This window comes from Brettanomyces nanus, chromosome 1 (genome assembly GCF_011074865.1).
Source record: "Brettanomyces nanus chromosome 1, complete sequence".
Lineage (NCBI taxonomy): Eukaryota > Fungi > Ascomycota > Pichiomycetes > Pichiales > Pichiaceae > Brettanomyces > Brettanomyces nanus.
Window position 1 is genome coordinate 2,352,025 of NC_052374.1, and position 20,781 is coordinate 2,372,805.

A 20,781-nucleotide genomic window follows, 5' to 3' on the forward strand; every position below is an offset into this window, starting at 1 on the left:
AATAATATGATCGGTCAAGTTACTCTCCCTAACTAATATTGAATTTCATTCTCGAGTCTCGTAAAGTAACAACCAACTAACTTATAGATCATTGTTACTCGAACAAACCTGTGATCGCTGTAAATCTGATGAACGATTACCTACTAAGACCTAAGTTGGTTACCAAATATTAAAGGTGTCATTATCATCTATTGCATCGAATTTACTTTCAACCCAACATTATTCAATTCCTCAATTTTTCATAGATCCGGTTTATTGAAAGCCAATACGACAAGCAAATTAAACACACTTTTTCTCTACCGTTCTGCTTCTCCTTTCTGATTACTACTTAGAGTTCTTATAACCTGGGTAATTATCCCAGATCAATACATTCTGGGAATGGTCGACGCATTCTGGTAATTTACTATCCTTTTACGGATATTAGCTTAAAGCCCCAAACTCCGAAGATGTAGAAAAGAAGCGGATTACCAAAAAGAAAGAAAAAAATGTATAGTAAAAATGAAAAGAGAAAGAGCGAGAGATGCAAGTTTAAAGCCGAGCAAATATCAAGTAAGGGGGGGGGGAGTGAAGGCCTCGCCTCATCTTATCTCAGATCTCTTTTATTTACTTTCACATATTTCTGTTTCTTTCTTTCTTTTCGTACAAGTCTATCGATGAATGGCTTTATAACAGCTTCCTTTCTGGGAAGGTCAGCCATAAGACAAGCTTTGGACGGCAGTTGTCAGACACAAATTTTTTATCGTACAAGGACTCACTATAGAAGCTATGCTGGAGCGACGATTTCTACAGACAAGCGACCATCGAGGGGAAATCTAGTAGATATAAAGGAGGAACCTAATGTCAAACCGACTTTTGCCCAACCTGAAAAAGCTATGGGTTGGTTCAAGAAGTCCCTACTCTTGGTTGGTGGCACGTTCACAGCCGCATACATATATGACAACACATTTGGAGACGGTATTACAAACCGAGTTATTCGAACACTGAGCACTTTATTGTTGATATCTGCTGATTACAAGATGAATTTCGGTGAAGAAAAGGATGTCAAAGCACTACATGAACGTAACTCTCAACGTTTGTACGATTTGGTGACTACAAATAAAGGCTTGTTCATCAAAATAGGACAGATGATTGCCATCCAAGGATTCATGCTCCCATCCCAATATCATGAGAAGTTTAGACTGATGTTTGATCAAGCTCCTGAAGATAGCTGGAAGAGTTGTGATGCTACCCTTAGAAATGAGTTAGGAGACAATTATAGGGAGGAGATTTTTTCGTCGTTAGAGGAGAAACCTATGGCCAGTGCATCCATTGCGCAGGTGCATCGTGGTATACTAAAAGAAAATGGACGGGAAGTGGCAGTGAAAATTCAAAAACGGTCCGTCATCAAGCAGGTTAATGCAGACTTTATGACATATAAGCTCACTATGAAGCTGTACGAATGGATTTTTGGTTTGCCTCTTACGGCATTTGCTAACTATGTTTGTGACAAGACTTCCGAGGAGTTGCATTTTAAGCATGAGCTTTCAAATGCTCAGAAAATGTCCAAATTGATTGATTCCGATCCAGAGTTCAAAGGGAAGGTGTACGTTCCGGAATATTACCCTGAAATTTCTACTGATAAGGTCTTGATTGGAGAATGGATTAATGGTGATTCAATTGGGGAATATTTGAAGTTGAAGGATAAAGGCTACGATATCAAACAACTCATGGAAACAATTACGAAAGTATACTCTAGACAAGTGTTTGACTGGGGTGTGGTTCACTGTGACTTACATCCGGGAAACTTGCTAGTCAGAAAGATGCCTATTGCACCTGATAGCTCAACATTGCGTCAACAGCTAGTGATTTTGGACCATGGAATGTACGAGGTTTTCAGTGACGAATTTAGATATCAGTACAGTGAGTTCTGGAAGTATACGATGGAAAGAAATTCTGAGAAGGTGATAGAGGTGATGAGATCATGGGGTATAAATATGGACGATATGATGCTGCCTGTCTCTGGTACGGGAGATGTATCTGAGTATAAAGAACAAATTCATAAGTTTCAGGAAATGTCTTACTATAAAAGACAGGTTCTTCTCAAGAAGAGAATGAAAACGCTCCTTGAAAACTTGGACATATTGCCAATGTGTCTTACATTTGTCATGAGAAGTATGAGAATTGTCCAAGCTTTGAACAGAAATTTTGGCTCTCCTTGTAACAGAGTAGGTATCTTGGTATCGGAAGCGAATAGAACCGTTAGACTTCACAACTACAGAAAGCCTCAAAGTATGAAAGATTACTGGAATGAGTTGAACAGAATTTTCACCTACTTGGGAATGAGGCTTTTGACGACGTTGATGTTTGAACTGAATCGGATCTCCAAATTCTTTGTACACTATGTGATGTTCTGGTCATCTGCTGATGCAAAGGACATTGAACAAGTTTATGAAGACGAGATGACGGAGAGAGGAAGGGGAATGGGATTTGAAAATTTGCCTACAGCTGAAGACATTCTACAGGAACCAGAACCAATGGGTAACATGTAAATAGATAAATAAACGTATTCATTATATGGCTCTCTTCCAATCTCCGTGATCTTTTCGGATTCGCGCTTAGATCTCGAAGAAGTTTAAACATAATACATAAATTTTTGCACCCCCCTTATGATTCTTCATCAAGAACGTTCGCTGCTTTTCATCATTTTGCGAGACGATCCATCTTACCAAGCACACTCATCACAAAACAAGTACAGGCAGGTATAATGTACTCCGCGAGACTTTTGATCGAAAAGTGAGTTGCTTCGTTGTCTTTTCCCAATCCTCTTGCTTCTTATAAACGACGATCACAAGTTTGAGTCTGTCGTTATGGCTTTCCCACTCAAAGAGCTGCCGCACAACGTTCTAGCTCAAATATTTACGAACCTTGCCACAACTGATTGTCTGCATTTGTGTTTAACCTGTCGACTAGTGTTTTTGAGCCTTGTTCCTCAGCTCTATGCTACAATAGTCTATGTGAATGTTGAGCCTGGACAATTATCTCGCAAGAATTATGATTCTTCACTACTAAAATCAGACAGTTATACTCTTATTCATCCCTCCAACACTCGTTTATTCTTCCAGACTCTTTCTGTACATAGTTGTTTAGGGTTTAACTATGCTGATTTGGTTCAAAGACTATGTTTGACGCATCTAACGGATCCCAATGTCTTCGACTTGGTCCATTGGAGACAGAACATGTCTCTCAAGTTCCCCAGATTAGCATGCTTTGAATTTCCCGAAAAAATAGACATTGAACCACTTACTCTGGAGCAAGCTCCGAATTTGTCTGCCCTATACATAGATATGAACTTTTGTAAGGAGACAGAGAAGTTGCATGGAAATCTTGATTTCATCAACCTTTCTATAGTAAGAGAAATCTGCTTCAAGGGGAAGCTTGGCAGAAACGAGGATATGCTAATATTCACCCTTCTTACCAAGCATCCGCAAACCCTCAAGAAGCTAACTGGCCTACAGTTCATGGTGGATCCACAAGGAGAGTCGTACGACAGAGTGTATCGACGTGTTGTGGGATTTTTTGCCATACTAAGACGTATGGGATTGATTCTACATAATGTTTGCAAACTCTCGTTACCGTTAACCAACCACTCAACTGCTGTCATCATCAACCTTATCAGCAAGCATATTTATTTTGAGAATTTAACCCGCTTGGAGTTATACATCGAAGACGACGGGAGTGTACTCAATTTAGTGGATTCTCTTCAACAATTGGCTACAATTGTGAAACAAAGAAGTGTCAGTATTGATAACTTGTCCATCAGCTATACTCTAATTAAGGAAGATCTTGAAAAGAACCATCTTCGGTCAATGATCCTCTTGAAACTTACTGAACCATTCAGAAACCTAAAGAGGCTCAATATGAATCTTCGAATTGAGGGCCTCAATTTGTCCAATCTTCTAATGATTTTAGGTACACCCATTTCAAACAACACCAAAACTCTCCGTGATATACGGATAAATATAACGCATCCATCTGAAAATCTTATTGGCAATATGTTACCAACACTTGAAGATGTTGATTTGCTATTCCCTCATCTTAATTATCTCAACAGCTGCCATTGCAACCTTTGTGAGGGGGCATTTGCCACCATTAAAGGAGAGACCGAGGGCCAGATGATTGATGAATCGATTAAAATCTCCTCATTGATGATAATTGGCCGTGAAATGGATGAATTTCTGCAATCCTCGGAGCTTGAGCCCTACTGCTTTACATGGAATGATTATCAGAGGTTCATCAGGACTAGTGGTCGCAAAAATAAAGGATATATGTTTGATCATTTAGTGAATAAGCAGCTCAACGAGTCGCTAAAACACATGCCCAACTTGAGGATGGTGGAAATATGTGGAATGGTATATCTGCGTGTGAGCGAAGACGAGTTCAGGCTCCTTTTTGGACAGCCATTCATGGGATTAGATGCTGAACACCTGTCTGCCATAGTGGACATGGGACACGTTCTCAGTGGAGATTTTTCTGGTGTGGGAACAGGACGACTGTAGGCTTTTATACATTCGCTGCATTAATAAATAGATAAATAGATAAATAGATAAATAGATAAATAGATGAAATTAAGTCATTTGGTACTTAGGGCCATCTCCACCTTCAGGCACAGTCCATGTAATATCCTGCGTAGGTATCTTAATGTCACAGGTCTTACAGTGAATACAATTCTGAGAGTTGATCTGGAACTTGACGCCAAGCTTCGATTTCTCGTCTGGAACATATTCATAGACTCCAGCGGGACAGAATCTTTGCTCAATTCCTTGGAATTTTGGGTAGAGCTTATCTGCGTGTTTCTTCAAGTCTTGCTCTGGCACTCTAAGGTGACATTTTTCGTTCTCTTTGTGATAAGTACCTGTTCTACTGACAGAGGTGAGAATGTCAAAGGTGATCTTGCCATCTGGCTTAGGGTAATCTATCTTTTTGCATGAAGAAGCATCCATCACTAATTCAGAATCAGTCTTACCAAACTTAAGAGTGAAAGGTTCATGACCACGAGTGATCATAGTGAAGAGACCGGAACAGACAATTCCTCCCCAAAATCCAAGAGGATTGTGAAACGAAGGCCTGACGTTACGAACAGAAAAAAGCTCCTTTTTGATCCACGAGTTTTCATAGGCAGTTTGCAGGGAAGATAAATTAATGGCTTTCCATTCTGGTAGAATGATCATATCGTCATCGTCATCGTCATCTTCATCCTTCTCGTCCTTTTCCACAGGCTGTACTTGTTCACAGTCTTGGGCAATCTTCTCTTCAACCCATTTCTTTACCTTTAATACTTCGGGATACATAGCCTCCGCAGCTAACATACCACTTTTAATAGCCGTATGGGAACCTTTGATCTTAGGAACATTCATGAATCCTGCAGAAGCTCCAACTATCACACCCCCAGGGAAATGAAGCCGGGGAACTGCTTGATATCCTCCCTCATTCAAAGCACGAGCTCCATACGAAATGCACTTACCACCTTTCAACACTTTCTTATAAAAAGGATGCATCTTCATTTTCTGAAACTCCTGATAAGGTGAAATCCATGGATTTTCATAATCGAGTCCAACAACCAAGCCAACAGTGACCAAACCATCACCAAAATGATACTGAAAACCTCCTCCATAGGTGTTCCTATCCAATGGATAACCCATAGTATGAGCTATATAACCTTTCCTGAAATTTTCTGGTTTCACTTCCCAAACTTCCTTGACTCCAATACCGTAGGTCTGATGCGATTTTCCTTCGCTAAGATGGAACTGGCTGATAGCCTGCTTAGAAATAGACCCTCTGCAACCTTCAGCCAATACAGTCAGCTTAGAATGAAATTCCATACCTCTTTCAAAATCATCCGTAGGAGCACTATCCTTACCAACCCCCATATCTTTAGTAGCAACCCCTTTCACTGCTCCCTTGCTGTCATAAATAAGACTACTCACAGAGGTATTAGGATACACCTCGACACCAATGCTCTCGGCCTTATCTCCCATCCATTTCACAACTTCTGACAACGATGCAACATAATTACGCCCCTTATTTGCCATTTGTGGAGGCCCTGGCAAAGGAATTGAATAACCATTCTTGAAAAGCAACTTCATGTGCTCCTCCTTCACCAAGGAAACCAAATCTGCTGGTAACGGTATTCCTTTACCCTGATCATCATAGTATTCACTTTTAGGAAACAACTCTCTAAGAGCCCTGGGTTCCAAAATTGCACCAGAAAGAATATGTGCACCTATCTCTGCCCCCTTCTCAAGAACTACCACTCTCAACTGATCCTCCTTATCTAACTGTTTCAATCGAATGGCAGTAGCAAGCCCTGAAGGACCTCCTCCAACAATACAAATATCCACGTTATCCACAACTCGCTCTTCTTTCATCATCTCCTGCTGTTCTTCCCCAAGAGATTCAAATGCGATTTCAGAAAACCGTTTAGGTGATGTCGAAAATCTCCTTAGTCCATACAATCTGGTGGATCCAGGCCCCATCAGGCTCACTCTTAGCCTTCTCACCACGACCAGCCTTCTGATATCTCCTCTAATCATCCACCTGACTCTAGGAAAACCTCTGAATATGCCTGCAAACATAATAAAGTGTACTCAAACGAACAAAGGTATATATATACTCACTCTAATCGCTGCCCAGATTGATCTCCTAGATCTGCTGACTCTTTCGGAGAGGCCTGAAATATTTTTGAAAGATGTACAAACCCGGTACAGATCCGGGCGGTGCTGAATCTTGTATCTTTGATTTAGCCACCCATCCCGACAGCTTCTTGGTTCAGATACGAGGAAAGAAATCAATGTACATCGAACAACCGAGTCATTTAAATAGTTAGCAAATATTCCTAATGAGAATCCTCCCACCTCAGTCTTGATCCTCATATCGTTAATTACTTGCCACACTCTATTATCCAATTAGAACCCGCGATTAGGTCATAGGGTTAACCAAAGGTATTCGTAAAATATTCATTAACTTACATGTATGATTGATCAACTTACTTAACATACCCGTATTGTCAGTATCCGATCCTCTTCATCTCCGATCTCCTCCAGCAGCTCTTTAGCAATTTCCCAATCATCGTCGCTTTGAAACCTGATAAGATCCCCATCTTCATCTTTGAACTTTAATTTCACAGAATCTGCATTGTACGTTTCGTATCTTGCATTGATTCCCATCACATAATTGAGTTTGTTCACCAATATATCTACAAGATCGACGTAGTCAATGTCTGGGCTCACTGACATGTGAACACACTCAGATTTCGGACCAAATATAAGCTTGATCCGCGTTCTATTCTCGTATTGTGCCTGCTGCGTGAACTGACGCTGCGAGATCGTCATGCTCGAGAAATCCGTGCTCAATTCATCGTATGCAGGCACTGTTGGCATCTCAGATATACTGCCAGCACCGTTACGTTGGGCATACATCGATGCAGCTGCTGGTGAAGACACAGATCGCAGCTTCTTTTCTGAAAATAGTGCAAAACTTCCACTGGAACTGCTGGCAGTTCTGGGTTTAGCAAACATGAACGACGAAGAAGCATCCGATACATTAGACACACTAGACGCACTTCTGAATCGCTCAGACATACTCGAAGTACTACAATGGCCTCTATTTCCGGCAGAAACCGCACTACCAGCACTTCCTGGTGCCATTGGAACAGAAAAGTCATCTTCTCCAGCTCCAGAGAGCTGCCTGATTGCGGTATCCCACTGTCCCATATGTTCCTCAGATCTAAACCGAATGACGCATCCTCCTGTATCCCTATTACCACGCCAACGAAGAGTGAGAAAATGACCCTGAGAATTAGACCCTGATGGGAAATAAGGCGAAGTATCAGAGGTAGTCACTCTGTAGATTTTGTTGATGTAAACTATGCCGTTTAACGACAACTGTAACGTATGACCATTACTGCGATGCCTTGAAGAGGACGACATCGAAGATACAGAAGAAGTTGATTTCTTACGTCCGGACAGTAATAACTTGTTCTTCTCTTTGTACTCTTTGAAGAAGTATATGACCTTTTCAAAAAGATAGCAGTGAACCTCTTTCTCGCCGGCATGCCCTTCATTAAGCAAGTCTTTAACTATGACAATGTTAGAGAAAAGTAGATCGCCCACTCCATTTAGGTTATAACCTTTCCAATCCACAACGCATTCCTGCAACTCCTTCATTAATTTTGTGTTCTCCGATTTCCTCTGTGCTTCATTAATACCTGCGGCAACCTCACGAGTAATTGAATAGGCAGATTGCATTTCTGCATAGTTTGGCCAAGAAGGATCAGTCAACTTAAGAAGTTCCCTCAAAAGTAATGGATACTTGCACAGCCGCTGAACAGGCTTAATGAGGAAACTTTGAAGCTCGTAAGGATTTGCTATCAAATCAGAAGATTTTCTCAGACTGACAGCTTCTTTATTGATAAATTCCACCGCTGAATTCTGGAAAAGCGACCAGGCCTCATATATCTGGAATCCTTGCACGCCTGCATGCATAAATACGGATCCAATCCGCTGGTATTTACCGGGAACCACTGCATTACATTCCAAACCAACCAGCAACCGTCTTTGAAAATCGACGATCTCATTTAAATTGGGGAAAAGCATGTTGATATTCTCGGAAGAGATAAGTTCCTTCCTCGTGAGGTCCTCTTTATATTTTGCCAAGGTCTCCAAATCGTAAACATATTTTCTCTCAGTTTCCACAAGCTCTTTGACAACCTTTGACCTCGAGTCCGTAATAGTGATCTGATCCTCAATTGGCGCCACATCAAATTTCGGATCCAGGTCAAGTACAAAATTGACGGAATGAATGACATCGACCAAATTCCTTATATCATCAGAAAATACGTTCGTTATAGGGAATAATTCGTCGTCCCTGATATTGAGATGTATCTTACAAGCACTTAAAAATTGATATACGCTCATCTTGCAAACTTTAAGATCGTCAGAAGAGACGACATCGATGGCATTATCGGGACTGATGGCGTTGAATATAAGACAGAGTGGTGCACCTTGCTGAAACAAATTCCAAATGGGAGTAACTGGGTCGTAACTAATCTGTGCAGGTAGAATACCCGCGGCAAAAGTGAACAGGGTAGAGTTCCAATGGCCCATGAATGCCTCAGAACTTCTTGATGATACCGAGCCACGTGAAGAGGAAGCGATTGACAGCTTGCTTTTACGATCTGCGGTAAAACCAGAAGTTCCAGGAACTACTATTCCACCACCAATAGGTGCTATATTCCCATTCGCCGTCACAATGGAAGCACTGGAGCTATTATTATTATTATTATTGTTGCTGTTGTTGTTGTTGTTGTTGATAGTACTCAATGCAATGGCCTGCTTTTCAGCATTCTCTTCCGCCCGAGTATAGGCCAATTCAATATAGGGTAACATTCCAGGAACGGCAGAAAGCCTTTTCATAAGAGTTAGGCAGACGTAGTAAAGAGAGTCACCATGGACAGCCCTGGTATTCATGGCAAGAGATGCAACCCCAATAGGACCGCTCGGAGTACGAGAAGACAAAGAACCCAGGGTTCCTGACGATGCCGTTCTAACAGGAGGCATAAAAGAGGTCATAAGAACAAGCGAGTCAGTTTTAACTAATGACAATCAACAAAGTAATAACAAAAAATGATGAGTGGGTAGATACTGCACACTATTTATCGATTGAAAGAATTCGCGGTCCTTTTCCTTTGGTGCCTTGTAGTCCTGCCGCTAAGTCGCTTAAGACCAAAAAGAACAATAAAGGAAAAATTTTACTCCTAGTAAAAATCAAACTGTATATAAATTTATTTCTTAATTCCAGAACCCCCTTCAGAAGAGATGATGCCGATTAGTGCACCGCATGAAAAAAATCTCCTAATTGGGGTTAAATTAGAAAGAGTATTTATAATTTATAGACAACTATAGCTAAGTGTTTTTCTTTTCTTTCAATATCTTATGAGCAGTCCAAATGGTCTTATCGAGGATCTGGAATACTGTAAGAATTCCCGCCACGGCAGAGCAAACGCTAAGAATGAAAGCCGACCAAGTCTTCTTATGCTCTTCCCTATTAATAATCTTCATAGGACTAATGTCGAAGTAGAAAAAAACTCCCGGTAATCCTCCTCTGGCATGAATCGTGTTAGGATGATCGTCATCACGGCCCCCCTTCAAAGGTCTATCATGCTGGGAGACAGAAAACTCGTTGGTTTCAAGAACTTCTCCATCCATGTATTCGAACCTAGTATTAACCACCTTGAGAAAGTATGAGTAGAGATGGTACTTTTCTCCTATTGCCATCTCTCTGCCATCCAAAGGATGCGTCGTAGTATAATTGTGGCTTTTACTATGCAATGTCTTGTGATGATCATCGGGACCAAATGCAAAGTGATTCACTATGTGGTCGAAACTGAACAGATCATTGTGCTTATCGTACAAGGACAAGTCATGAACGTGACGATCACTCATCGATATCGAGGAACCCGGCGCAAAGTGTAGATTACCACCAATTCGATTGAGTTCAGCGCTACCTTTGATTCGGCAACCTTCATTCAATCGTTCATTGACTCTTTTCACGTAGCCTTCTTTCTCACACTGATCAATTCCTTCTCCATCATAAAATTTCCATGCCGCATTGGCATAGGCAGCCTTAACAGCCTCACAAGTATTGCAACAAACTTTCTTACTCTGATCTGGCTCATTATCGTTGTTAGACTGGTCAATTGCACCGTAACAAGAGCCACAGTACTGAGAGTCATCTGACACCAAAGACTCCTCCTTATTCACATCAAACCGCTCTTCAATCGAAATCTCGTTTCCTGATTTGTCGAGTCTCATCTTGGTGAATCCACCTTCGAGAACATCTGCCTGAATATCCCCTGTAAGATCCATAATATCCATAGTCAACATATCACAAGGCAGCTTTGGAAACGTAATGTCTAAGTTCATATTAAGTTTCCTTTCCAAGTCTCTGTCCACCACCAATTCGGGTCGAATAATGATCGTCCTATAGTCTCTATACTCGTTAATAAGTAGTACGAAGATGGTAAACACACATATCAGAGTTAGAACACCTCCGGACGTCGTCTTAACCCTGGCGTCATCAAGAGTATGTCCAAACGCATCGAACCTAAAGATTGACGGCCCTCTTCCCATAATTAATTACTACAAGAGAATAAAACTAATTAGATTCTTTCTTCAACTCTGGCGAAGCTCTGAAAAATCCGACGCCCCCCCTTAAATCCAGGACGATCAAAGACTTCATTTAGTAGTGCAAAAACAGAAAAAATCTAAATAAAATAAAGTATCATTTATATTAAGCTGGCAAGATTACTCCTATATGTACATACCACTTCAATGGCCTTGGTTTTGGCGCATCATTGAAGCCAAATTCTGGAACATCTGAGCCATATCTGGTTGGCCTGGTGCACCTTGTCCTGGTTGGCCTGGTGCACCTTGTCCTGGTTGGCCCTGCTGCTGCTGTTGTTGCTGCATCTGCTGCATAGCACTCATCATCGTAGTCATCAGCTGATTCTGATCAACAGGTGGCGCGTTACCACCGTATCCAGGAACAGGAGGTTGCTGTTGCTGCTGAACTCCCATCGGCGGTGCACCCATAGAAGGAGAATCATATCCTCCTCCATAGCCGCCTCGGTTATTGTAGCCACTTCCATAACCACCTCTATTACCATTACCATTACCATTGTTATTGTATCCTTCTCTATCGTCATATCCACCACGACCGGATCCTCCGTAGTTGATAGGAACATTATCAGAATTATTCACAGGAGAGAAACTGCCTCTAGAGCTGTGACCCGTCTGTGGTAATCCGTCAGACTTCGGTCCGTTCGTGGAAGAATTTGTAGGCATTTTACGAGAAATAGACTTCGATGATACTCCGTGTCCCACCTCAATATCTGGTTCTTCAACAAAAATACCGGCCTGCAAAGGAAGACCACCAGTTCCACCCCATTCAGCAGAAACTGCCCATCTTTTATCTGCTTCTGTGAGTCTGTTAAGCGGAATCGTAGAGATACCAGTTTGGTAATCGCAACAGTCACGTGGTCCAAAACCAACACCCCAACGAGCCCTGAGACCAGACGGATGGGTGACGGAAAACGCCTGGATAACTTGCTCGGCTTCTGGACGTGAATACACCTTTACAAACGCATGCTTACGTTCACTATTAAGTATGACGCTCTGCACCTCAGCATAAGGCCTGAGTATTTGGGCTAGCTGAATCTCATCAATCGAATGTGGAACACCACCGATAAAAATCGTTCTGGAATAGACACTAATACATCCCGCTGGAATAGTTGGATCCATTACAGGATGCTTTTCGCGATAATGTGGATTACTTTGATCATTCTGTTCACCTTCAACGTGGGTAGGCTTTGGATTGAGACCTCTCTGAGGAGATCTCTCTCTTCTTCTTCCTAGAGCAGCATATCCGTCTCTGTCATAGCCTCTTCCTCTATCGTCTCTCTCTCTGTATCCTCCTCTATCACGATCGCCACGGTTGTTAGAGTAACCACCACGACGGGGATCTCCAAAGGCATCACCGAATCCACCTTGCTGCTGCAGCTGCGGTTGTTGCTGCTGCTGTTGCTGCTGAGGAGGAGGGGCACCGTTACGGCCCGATTTGTTCATATTCTGAAGCATTTGGAAGATTGCATTTGGATCTGAAGAAGAAGAGGAGCCAGCGACACTAGGCTTGATGCCACTAGACTGATCAGATGGGGGACTTGCACTTTTGGCACTAGTCATATTGGCTGCATTGGACGCAGGAGAAGGTGCCTTTTTGGCCAGATTGGCCAAAGCAGCAAGAACTGATGCGGGATCTTTTGGACCAGAGCCACTACTAGATGTAGAGAGTGAGGAGGAAGAAGAAGAAGAAGATTTACCGGCTGCCACGCTTGAACTAATGGTGTCAGACTTTGATTCATCCACTGCAAACTTAACTTTCTTCTTGGTTGGAGGAGAGCCAGGAGGTGTTGTAGTAGGGAAACTAGACTTCTTCATCTTGGTCAAAGTGTTCTTATCAAATGTATTGCAATTTTCCCAGATCTCGAGTAACTTGCGGATTTTTTCTTTAACATCTTCATTGGAGTTGGCTACAGCATCATCGACAATGCTAACAACAAGTGCCTGAATTTTGGCAACAGCAGCGGATACAGTTCCATCAGGGGAAGGTTCATCTTTAGAGCTTTCTACAGCGTTTTCAGCCTTGCTCAACTCATCGATAAGACCACGAACGACAGCATCAACAACGTACAAAGGTCCCAATTTGTTGGAGGCAGGGGCAGCTTTACAGCCATCATATAACTTTTGGACAAGTTGAGATTCCTGCTTAACATTGGATAGAAACAACTCTTTTAGCTTTTTAATTCGAGAGCCTGACACTCCTGGTGGTTTGAGCGAACCCATTTCTTTGAGGATCCGCTCGAATTCCTCGACTGACGAGGAATTATTGGAAGGTGTTGACATAATTTTCCTAGGGTAAAACCGTAGTTAACGACTTACAACTAACGATAACAATGGACGGAATGTAGATAGATTTAAGGCAAGTTAATACTCAATGATACTCCACAATACTTGTTCTGATAGAAGAAAAAAAAATTATGCTTTTCTTCTCTTGTGCTTAGATCAACCAAAATTAATTTAAAACTGGATCAACCGTAATTGATTTCTCTATTACTTGAAAAAAAAAAACTGCTAACTGCTATTCGTATTCAAAAGAAAGTCTGTGCTCCTATTAGAACAACGTTGAGAACACTTTCCCGGGAATCGCTTCCTTTTTATATGCGGTATGAAAAAATTTTTCTCGCTCTCCTTCAGAAGGTAAAGCCATTGGGGTTTGCACGACTTTATTGTCATGCACAGCCATCTAATGTTCTTTTTGCCGAGCTTTCATGTATAGCGAGAGGAAAGAGAGAGAGATAAAAAAGGCATCAGAACATTAACGGTATCACTTTCTCATCCAACGTCTACTGAGCTCGCGACCAAGTTGATTTGTCAGGCTAGTTTATTGCGTCATCGAAAATCCGGCTGCTCGGAAAATATTGACCAAGGTATCCATTCATCGGACTATTCAATATGCCTAATAAAGAACAGCAACTGAATGGAGCAACGGGTTTTTCCACTTCGACTCCGATTTCCGGTTCCCCTCGAAAGGAAGAACCTCAATCTGAAACTCCAGCATTGCCAGCATTGCCAGCATTGCCAACACCAGCAACACCAGCAACACCAGCAACACCACCATCATCAACACCTTATACCACCAGACTTAGGAACTGGATGGGTATCTACAATATGACTGAAGATAAGCTTTTGGGATTACTAGAAACGTTGATTACTCAGTTCGATAACTTTGTGCTCATTCAGACATTTATTCCGAGATTGAGACAGGATCCTCACACAAAATTGGGTAGGACCATTAACTTCATATTAAAACAACTCTCGAAATTCTACCTCATCGTTATAGCCATTAACTTACGTAAGCTTTTGGTTAGACTCATCAGAGTGAACAAACTAATCAAACGGATTGAACTCGAATGTCGGATACTTCGCAGCAGCATGCCTTTTGCTGATACGCAGTTCAAGATTCCTCGACAATTGAAAAGCGGACTTATGGAGCTATACACAGTTAAGGTGAAGACGGTAGTGGAACTTATCGGGTTTTTAAACGAATTACTACTTAATTTAGACTTACTATGGAAGAAGTTTCGGATTCCAAAGCGCACAAAACAGATCATGAGTGTATTGGGGTGGCTGATAGGTATCTACAGACTCAGTAAAGATGACGATGAAGAAGAAAAGACCAACCTCAAACTTAAGCAGATGGAGAAGAATTACCTTTAACCGGCATATATAAAGATTACCTTACCATTAATATTAAAAGCAGATACACGAGAACGAACAACATAATAAACGAATAAATGAATGACCAAGAACAAGGGTAAACGAATGCATGGAGAATGTGTGATATATTAGTCATAAGTCCTTAGTTCTTGGCCCTTAGCATCCAGCTGAAAATTCCCTTTCTGCGCTTGGTAGACGCAGATCTTTGACGGTTGCCGTCGAACTGTTGCGACTCTAAACCGACAACTCCCTTCAGTTTACCAGGGGTATTTGATATATTACTTAAGGGTGATTTCTCGCCGTTTCGTTCAACCATCGGTCCCGGTTCTCCAAGCGTTTCAGGCGTAAGCGTCACCTCATCGGACAGAAGAGTAGTATCTGCCGGTGGAGAGTAGGCAGCTGTTGCAATCTCTGGAGATTCCATTGACCCAAGACCCAGCAGAGAATCAGTGGTAGTCTCTATAACAGACCTCTCCTTTCTGAGAGATCGAAATGAAAATACAGAAGAACCTCTACGATGATGGAACTTGGATGAAATACTGCTGAGAATGGAACTGGATCTATGATGGTGAGAAAGCGAAAGCGAAGAAAGGGAGACATTAGAAAGACCACGATGATGACTGTGGGAAGGCGAAGGGGATGTGGATCTAGAGGAAACTGGAGAAGACGATTTAGACGACATCCTGTCAACTTGAAGAATAGGGGGTGATAGACTAGGCCAATTTTCATTTTGACCCAAAGAGGGAGTCACAGATTTTGACTTCATATGCGAAAATCGACTTGAAGACGAAGACATCGGTTGGCTCTGACTACCTATACAGATTGATGATCTGGCAGATGAATGAACGAACTGATTTTCCTGGTCTCCCCGCTCATCATTCTCAAAGAGATGGTCTTCCTCAACCACTTCATACACCTGCGATTGGTATCTGAAAGGATTCTTCGGATGACTACGAGGCTCCTGGAAACGAACACGTGTTGGAGACCTCGATCTCTGAGCAGGAGAATCTAACATTCTTCCCGCAGATCGAGGCGGTGGTCTAACAGGTCCCAATTTGGGAGAAGACATCTTCTGCTGATTATGAAAGTACGATTGATACCGCACTTTACCTCTAAGAGAAGAAGCTGACGCTGCATTGTTCAAGCTGTGCATCTGAGAGATGCCCGACTTGTCGGAACAAAGCGAATTGGAAGAAGCGTTGCCATTAGTCAGAAGGGCGGACTTCAGTGACAATGATTTGGCTAAAGAGGTACTTGTTAGAACAGGATCGCCGAAACAACTTTTGGTTGTGGAGGCTGTACTGCTATTACTTCCACTACTCTTAGCATCTTCGTGATCAATGCCAGTAACAACAATCATGCCAGGGTCAGGATCACCATCTTCCTCTTCAGTGATTTCTTCAACTATAGCAACCTCACTTTTCTTAGGTGAACATAGTAAGGAATGCTTAGGGTAGTAGAAGAGTTCCAATTCAGGGGCAGAAGCAGTTCTCATGCAAGTATTAGGAAAATGATTGAGCTTTGGAATAGAGGAACTGAATCTTTTCTTTGCGAGAACTTCATCCAAGTCGATTACAGCATCAGGAACGTCGGAATGACGAGAAAAACAAGCCTCTTCAGTCATGAAAAAACGAGCCGGAGAGCCGGGAAGCGATTTTGGGGTGTCACTGGATGTGGACTGAGTAACAAAGGATAAAACAGGCCTTGAAAGTGGCGAACTGAGAGATGACGACGAAGCTACAGGAATATCTGAAGCTTCAGGAGAGAAAACTAGTGGAGGTGGAAGAAACGTAGACGTTAGAGGGGAGAAAGCAACCGTCGTATCCATGTCCGAAGCAGTGATGTGGGTAGCATTAATTTCTGTTCTCTGCCTTGTAGGTGAAGCAGGAATCGACTGTGGCATAGATCCGTCTCTGAAAGTAGCTGGAGGAGGTAATAGTCCAAATTCCCTCATGTCAAAATCACCAGAAATGGCAGCGGAACGACGATGCCTATGTCTGGGTCTATTCACAAATGGGGGCTTAAGCATATCAGAACTCATCATGTCATGAGACGACATGGAGTAAGATTTGGATGACAGAATTGAAACGGAATCGGTAGACATATTAGATGCAGTAATGAGTGTCAGTGGTTCTGCAACTGTGATTGGGTATGAACAAAATTCGGAGGTTACCGGAAGTAATGCGATCGAAAATGTTATAAATATAGCCAATGGCCTGAAACGGCCTGAAGTGTGGTAAAACCAACGAGTCTAAGCTGAACAGATGGTAGACTCAGATGACAGGTAATGAGTAATTCGCCTCTTTTGAGAGAGAGAGAAGAAGAAAAAAAACTTATACGGAAAGCCAAAATTTTAGGTCTGGCCGGAATTTCTCGTATTTATGTTTTTCTTTGTTTGGAGTGCGCAACCTTACACCAGATAGATAAGGATATAGCGATGGACAAGCAAAACAGATGAACAGGCGAGGCGAGCAGGTGAGTAAATGGCCTGAAAGACAAAGTGAACTGTGGTATAAGCTAAGTGGATTGGAATACAAACTTATATTATCCGCAACGTCAATATGAGCCTAAAGAGATGGAAGAAGTTTCTTGAGCCGTTCGGGAACGAAAAGTTGACGCTAAAGATTGACGCGTGGCCTATATACGGTAACTCGTATCAGTCGAACCAGTAGCGAGCAGTTGTATGTGATGATGATGGTATCACAATCAAGGACGACGGAAGAGAAAAAGAGATGTATTATAGTGATATAAAACAACTCTTCAACTCCCAATTTCTTCTCTTTCCATTGAAATTCTTTGACCATTTCAATTTCTATTTTACTTGTTCCTAAGAATTTCTTTTGTTTTTCCTTTTACTTTCAGTTGTTTCTTTTTTCTATTATCTTCATTTTCATTCAAGTCCCAGTTATAGCCGCACACAATTTCTTCTGGAGCCATTTATTCTGAAATAGGAAGAGGAGAGGGGGCGGATGAAAGAATGGAGTATGGAAGAATGGAATTGAATGGCTGGGAAATGTATGCAGCGAGACAAGTACGTTGCGGCCGTTATGGAACAGCAAATTTATTAATTGCTGAAGATGAGCAGATTAAACGGAAAATAGAGCGCAAATGTGCAATACCGGAAGAATGCACGGTGCGTTACTAGCAACCCTGGTGAACTTTTTCGGGACACAATTTATCCCAAAAAGGAAAAATTAGTGCAAGTTAAAGAATATACATTTGATCAATCATAATTTACATTTGACCAATCATAATTTTCATTCGTAACCTTGTGTGAAAGTCATATGATCAAGAACCGCATTGATAGGTACAAGAAGGTAGAGGATTAAAGGATTCAGTAGATACGGCACACACTTGCTATACTTCCATATCGCATAAGTTCAACTGTCGTCTGTGGTATTGCATACCCACTCCCAAAAGACACAATTTAGCCCATTATGCCCAAAGGAGTAAATGTGGAGTCACAGCGATACGGGTAATGTGGCGATTGTATTAAGCGTCTATTTTAATGTTATGCATACTATATTCTATTAAGCAAAGAGAGGAGAGAAAAAGGGGGGATTAAGACCTAAACAAAAAAAAGAGTATGAGATGTGTCAAATAGGGAAGGAAACGCATACACTTTTGTAAGACACTTGACATATCATACGGCAGCATGCATGAGACACATCATTTCCTACCAAGTTCTTCCAATAAGTTGATCTCGGTTCTCCATGAGGCTTTTCTCCCCTTGGTAGATGAGGATCCTCGAGATAATGTCGAATTTGCAATGACATTTGATTTATATATGGTCACGTGACTCACTGACCCGTTATTAAGTGCCTGCGTCTCCATCTGTCTGAATTTGGTGGAGACAGCCTGAACCAATTGCGATTTATTAAAGTGATTGATCGGTGAATAGGCGTTGATGGTGTTGGTGGCGGCCGTGGTACCAGTTGGTCTGATGATCGGAGCCTTTTTAGCCGAACGGTTGTGATGACGATTGGTACGCCCGGAGGAGGAAGACAGTGCAGGGGCAGACGACTTTGTTGGGACCCCTTGTTGCCGAGTGCTGGCCAAAGTGGCAGCCCACGGTTTAGTAGTAGTCGACATGATCTCGTAGGATAGAAACGAACGGGACTATCAAAGAAACGGGGAGGAGAATTTGGGGACAAGAGTAATCTGAAAAATTTCATCGAAAACAGGACCGAAGATCATATTGAAGCAGATCTCTCGGCGTAAAGGTCACGTCGATCGGGTTAAACGCTAAAGAGTTTTTCCTATTTTTCTAGAGCGACAGATAAGACTGACGACTGAGGGGTAGATAAGCAACGAAGTAACGTTACCGGCAAAGGCGCACTTCACTATTTATAATTATTTGTTTTAATGTGTATGGGAAGACCAGGTCACATTTATCAACCAAACACAGGAGAAATTTTACCTTTTCCGGGAATATTGTATAACACAATGTACAAACCATTCAAGAAGAATGTTGACGACCAGGTGACGTTTGAGGATGTGGAATACGACCCGACTATAGATCCTTCCAACATGTCGCAATACAAGCCGAAGAATTATAGAGTGGAGCCAATTTATGAGAAGAAGGCTGTCGATGATAATGTTGTTGCCGGAACTCTTCCAAGTTACGAGGAGCTTTACGAGGTTACCAACGAGAAAAGCTTGACTGAGTCCGATGATTCTACAGAGTCTCATAATAGTAAGTGGAAGCTCTTGTTCAAAATTTTGCTTGTCTGGATCTTAGTATCAGAATTAGTTCACGTGCCTTTCTGCGGACATCATACGAAGACAGGTCAGGAGATAACGGACACTGACGACCAACACCCTTACAATATGGGTAATATTGTTTACAAACATAGAGGCTGTCACACAGAGAATGTTAAGCAGGAATAATTATACGACTTATATAATTTATATGGATAACTAGTTCAATCCCAAGTATTTTGCGTGGAATTGGCAATGCTCCTTGACGAAAGAAGATATAAAATAATAGGAATGGTCGTAGCCGTCGACCAAATGGAGGTCAATCATACCATTTAAAGGAGACTGAGTGGAGGCATTGACCAATTTTTCAGGTTGTAATTGATGATCCTTAGCATAGAATGCATCGGCTGTTCCTTGATGGATAAGAATGGGCCTCTTATCTCCAGTAAACTTCTTCACCAAGTCACAAGGGTCATATTCAGCCCAAAGGGTCTTATCATCACCCAAGTAGTTCGAAAAACTCTTCTTACCCCACTGACACTCACTCGGATTGGTTATTGGAGCAAAGGCAGAACATGATTGGAACACGTCAGGGTTTCTAAGATAGAACATCAAGGCACCGTATCCTCCCATGGAATGACCACAGATCGACATTTTGTGGGTGTCTAGCGTATCATAAGAGCTGGCTATTTGAGGAATAAGGTCTTTCATAATATATGAATACATTTTGTAGTTCTTGTTCCAAGGTTTCTGAGTAGCATCAAGATAGAAGCCTGCACCGGTACCAAAGTCCCAGCTATCGTCTTCTCCTTCAATGTTTGCACCTCTGGGAGACGTATCAGGAAAGACAACTGCAAATCCATACTGATTGGCATAAGGTTGGAAAAAAGCTTTTTCGGAAGCGTTGTCAGGAGTACAAGTTAGTCCCGAGAGATACATTAGAACGGGTAGCTTAGTAGTCTCATCGTCAAAGTACTGATGAGGCAAGTAGATATTAACTACCATTTTGGTACCCGTTACTGGGGAATCATGCGATAATTTGAGCAATTTGCCTCCAAAAGAGGAAATTGAAGTGTCTGTGGTGAAGGTCATGGCAATTTTATAAGAATAGACAATCGAGTTGGTAGGCAGAAAGCAGCTTCCTCTCGAAATAGATCTTGTCAAACAGTTCCAAAGCATCTCTACACCACTATGTTGAAGCCTCCGGTTT

The 20,781-nt window shown here is 41.9% G+C and overlaps 10 protein-coding genes across 10 annotated transcripts; 4 read left to right on the plus strand and 6 right to left on the minus strand.

Moving 5' to 3' along the window:
• Positions 1 to 872: 872 nt before the first annotated feature.
• On the plus strand, positions 873 to 2,528 carry FOA43_001089 (uncharacterized protein; the record flags this gene model as incomplete). Its single annotated transcript, XM_038921412.1, has 1 exon — positions 873 to 2,528. The coding sequence occupies one exon, from the start codon at positions 873 to 875 to the stop codon at positions 2,526 to 2,528; it is 1,656 nt and encodes a 551-aa protein (XP_038777340.1).
• Positions 2,529 to 3,215: 687 nt separating this feature from the next.
• FOA43_001090 (uncharacterized protein) lies at positions 3,216 to 4,535 on the plus strand (the record flags this gene model as incomplete). The annotated part of the gene is made up of 1 exon (XM_038921413.1): positions 3,216 to 4,535. One exon carries the CDS (start codon positions 3,216 to 3,218, stop codon positions 4,533 to 4,535), a length of 1,320 nt encoding a protein of 439 aa, XP_038777341.1.
• Positions 4,536 to 4,604: 69 nt separating this feature from the next.
• Positions 4,605 to 6,611, minus strand: FOA43_001091 (uncharacterized protein; the record flags this gene model as incomplete). Its single annotated transcript, XM_038921414.1, has 1 exon — positions 4,605 to 6,611. The coding sequence occupies one exon, from the start codon at positions 6,609 to 6,611 to the stop codon at positions 4,605 to 4,607; it is 2,007 nt and encodes a 668-aa protein (XP_038777342.1).
• A 38-nt stretch (positions 6,612 to 6,649) lies between these two features.
• FOA43_001092 (uncharacterized protein) lies at positions 6,650 to 9,593 on the minus strand (the record flags this gene model as incomplete). Its single annotated transcript, XM_038921415.1, has 2 exons — positions 6,650 to 6,661; positions 7,035 to 9,593. 2 exons carry the CDS (start codon positions 9,591 to 9,593, stop codon positions 6,650 to 6,652), a joined length of 2,571 nt encoding a protein of 856 aa, XP_038777343.1.
• A 345-nt stretch (positions 9,594 to 9,938) lies between these two features.
• On the minus strand, positions 9,939 to 11,165 carry FOA43_001093 (uncharacterized protein; the record flags this gene model as incomplete). Its single annotated transcript, XM_038921416.1, has 1 exon — positions 9,939 to 11,165. One exon carries the CDS (start codon positions 11,163 to 11,165, stop codon positions 9,939 to 9,941), a length of 1,227 nt encoding a protein of 408 aa, XP_038777344.1.
• Positions 11,166 to 11,363: 198 nt separating this feature from the next.
• On the minus strand, positions 11,364 to 13,436 carry FOA43_001094 (uncharacterized protein; the record flags this gene model as incomplete). Its single annotated transcript, XM_038921417.1, has 1 exon — positions 11,364 to 13,436. The coding sequence occupies one exon, from the start codon at positions 13,434 to 13,436 to the stop codon at positions 11,364 to 11,366; it is 2,073 nt and encodes a 690-aa protein (XP_038777345.1).
• A 669-nt stretch (positions 13,437 to 14,105) lies between these two features.
• Positions 14,106 to 14,870, plus strand: FOA43_001095 (uncharacterized protein; the record flags this gene model as incomplete). The annotated part of the gene is made up of 1 exon (XM_038921418.1): positions 14,106 to 14,870. One exon carries the CDS (start codon positions 14,106 to 14,108, stop codon positions 14,868 to 14,870), a length of 765 nt encoding a protein of 254 aa, XP_038777346.1.
• Positions 14,871 to 15,012: 142 nt separating this feature from the next.
• On the minus strand, positions 15,013 to 16,929 carry FOA43_001096 (uncharacterized protein; the record flags this gene model as incomplete). Its single annotated transcript, XM_038921419.1, has 2 exons — positions 15,013 to 15,430; positions 15,722 to 16,929. 2 exons carry the CDS (start codon positions 16,927 to 16,929, stop codon positions 15,013 to 15,015), a joined length of 1,626 nt encoding a protein of 541 aa, XP_038777347.1.
• A 2,387-nt stretch (positions 16,930 to 19,316) lies between these two features.
• Positions 19,317 to 19,760, plus strand: FOA43_001097 (uncharacterized protein; the record flags this gene model as incomplete). Its single annotated transcript, XM_038921420.1, has 1 exon — positions 19,317 to 19,760. One exon carries the CDS (start codon positions 19,317 to 19,319, stop codon positions 19,758 to 19,760), a length of 444 nt encoding a protein of 147 aa, XP_038777348.1.
• Positions 19,761 to 19,790: 30 nt separating this feature from the next.
• On the minus strand, positions 19,791 to 20,663 carry FOA43_001098 (uncharacterized protein; the record flags this gene model as incomplete). The annotated part of the gene is made up of 1 exon (XM_038921421.1): positions 19,791 to 20,663. One exon carries the CDS (start codon positions 20,661 to 20,663, stop codon positions 19,791 to 19,793), a length of 873 nt encoding a protein of 290 aa, XP_038777349.1.
• Between the last annotated feature and the right edge of the window lie 118 nt (positions 20,664 to 20,781).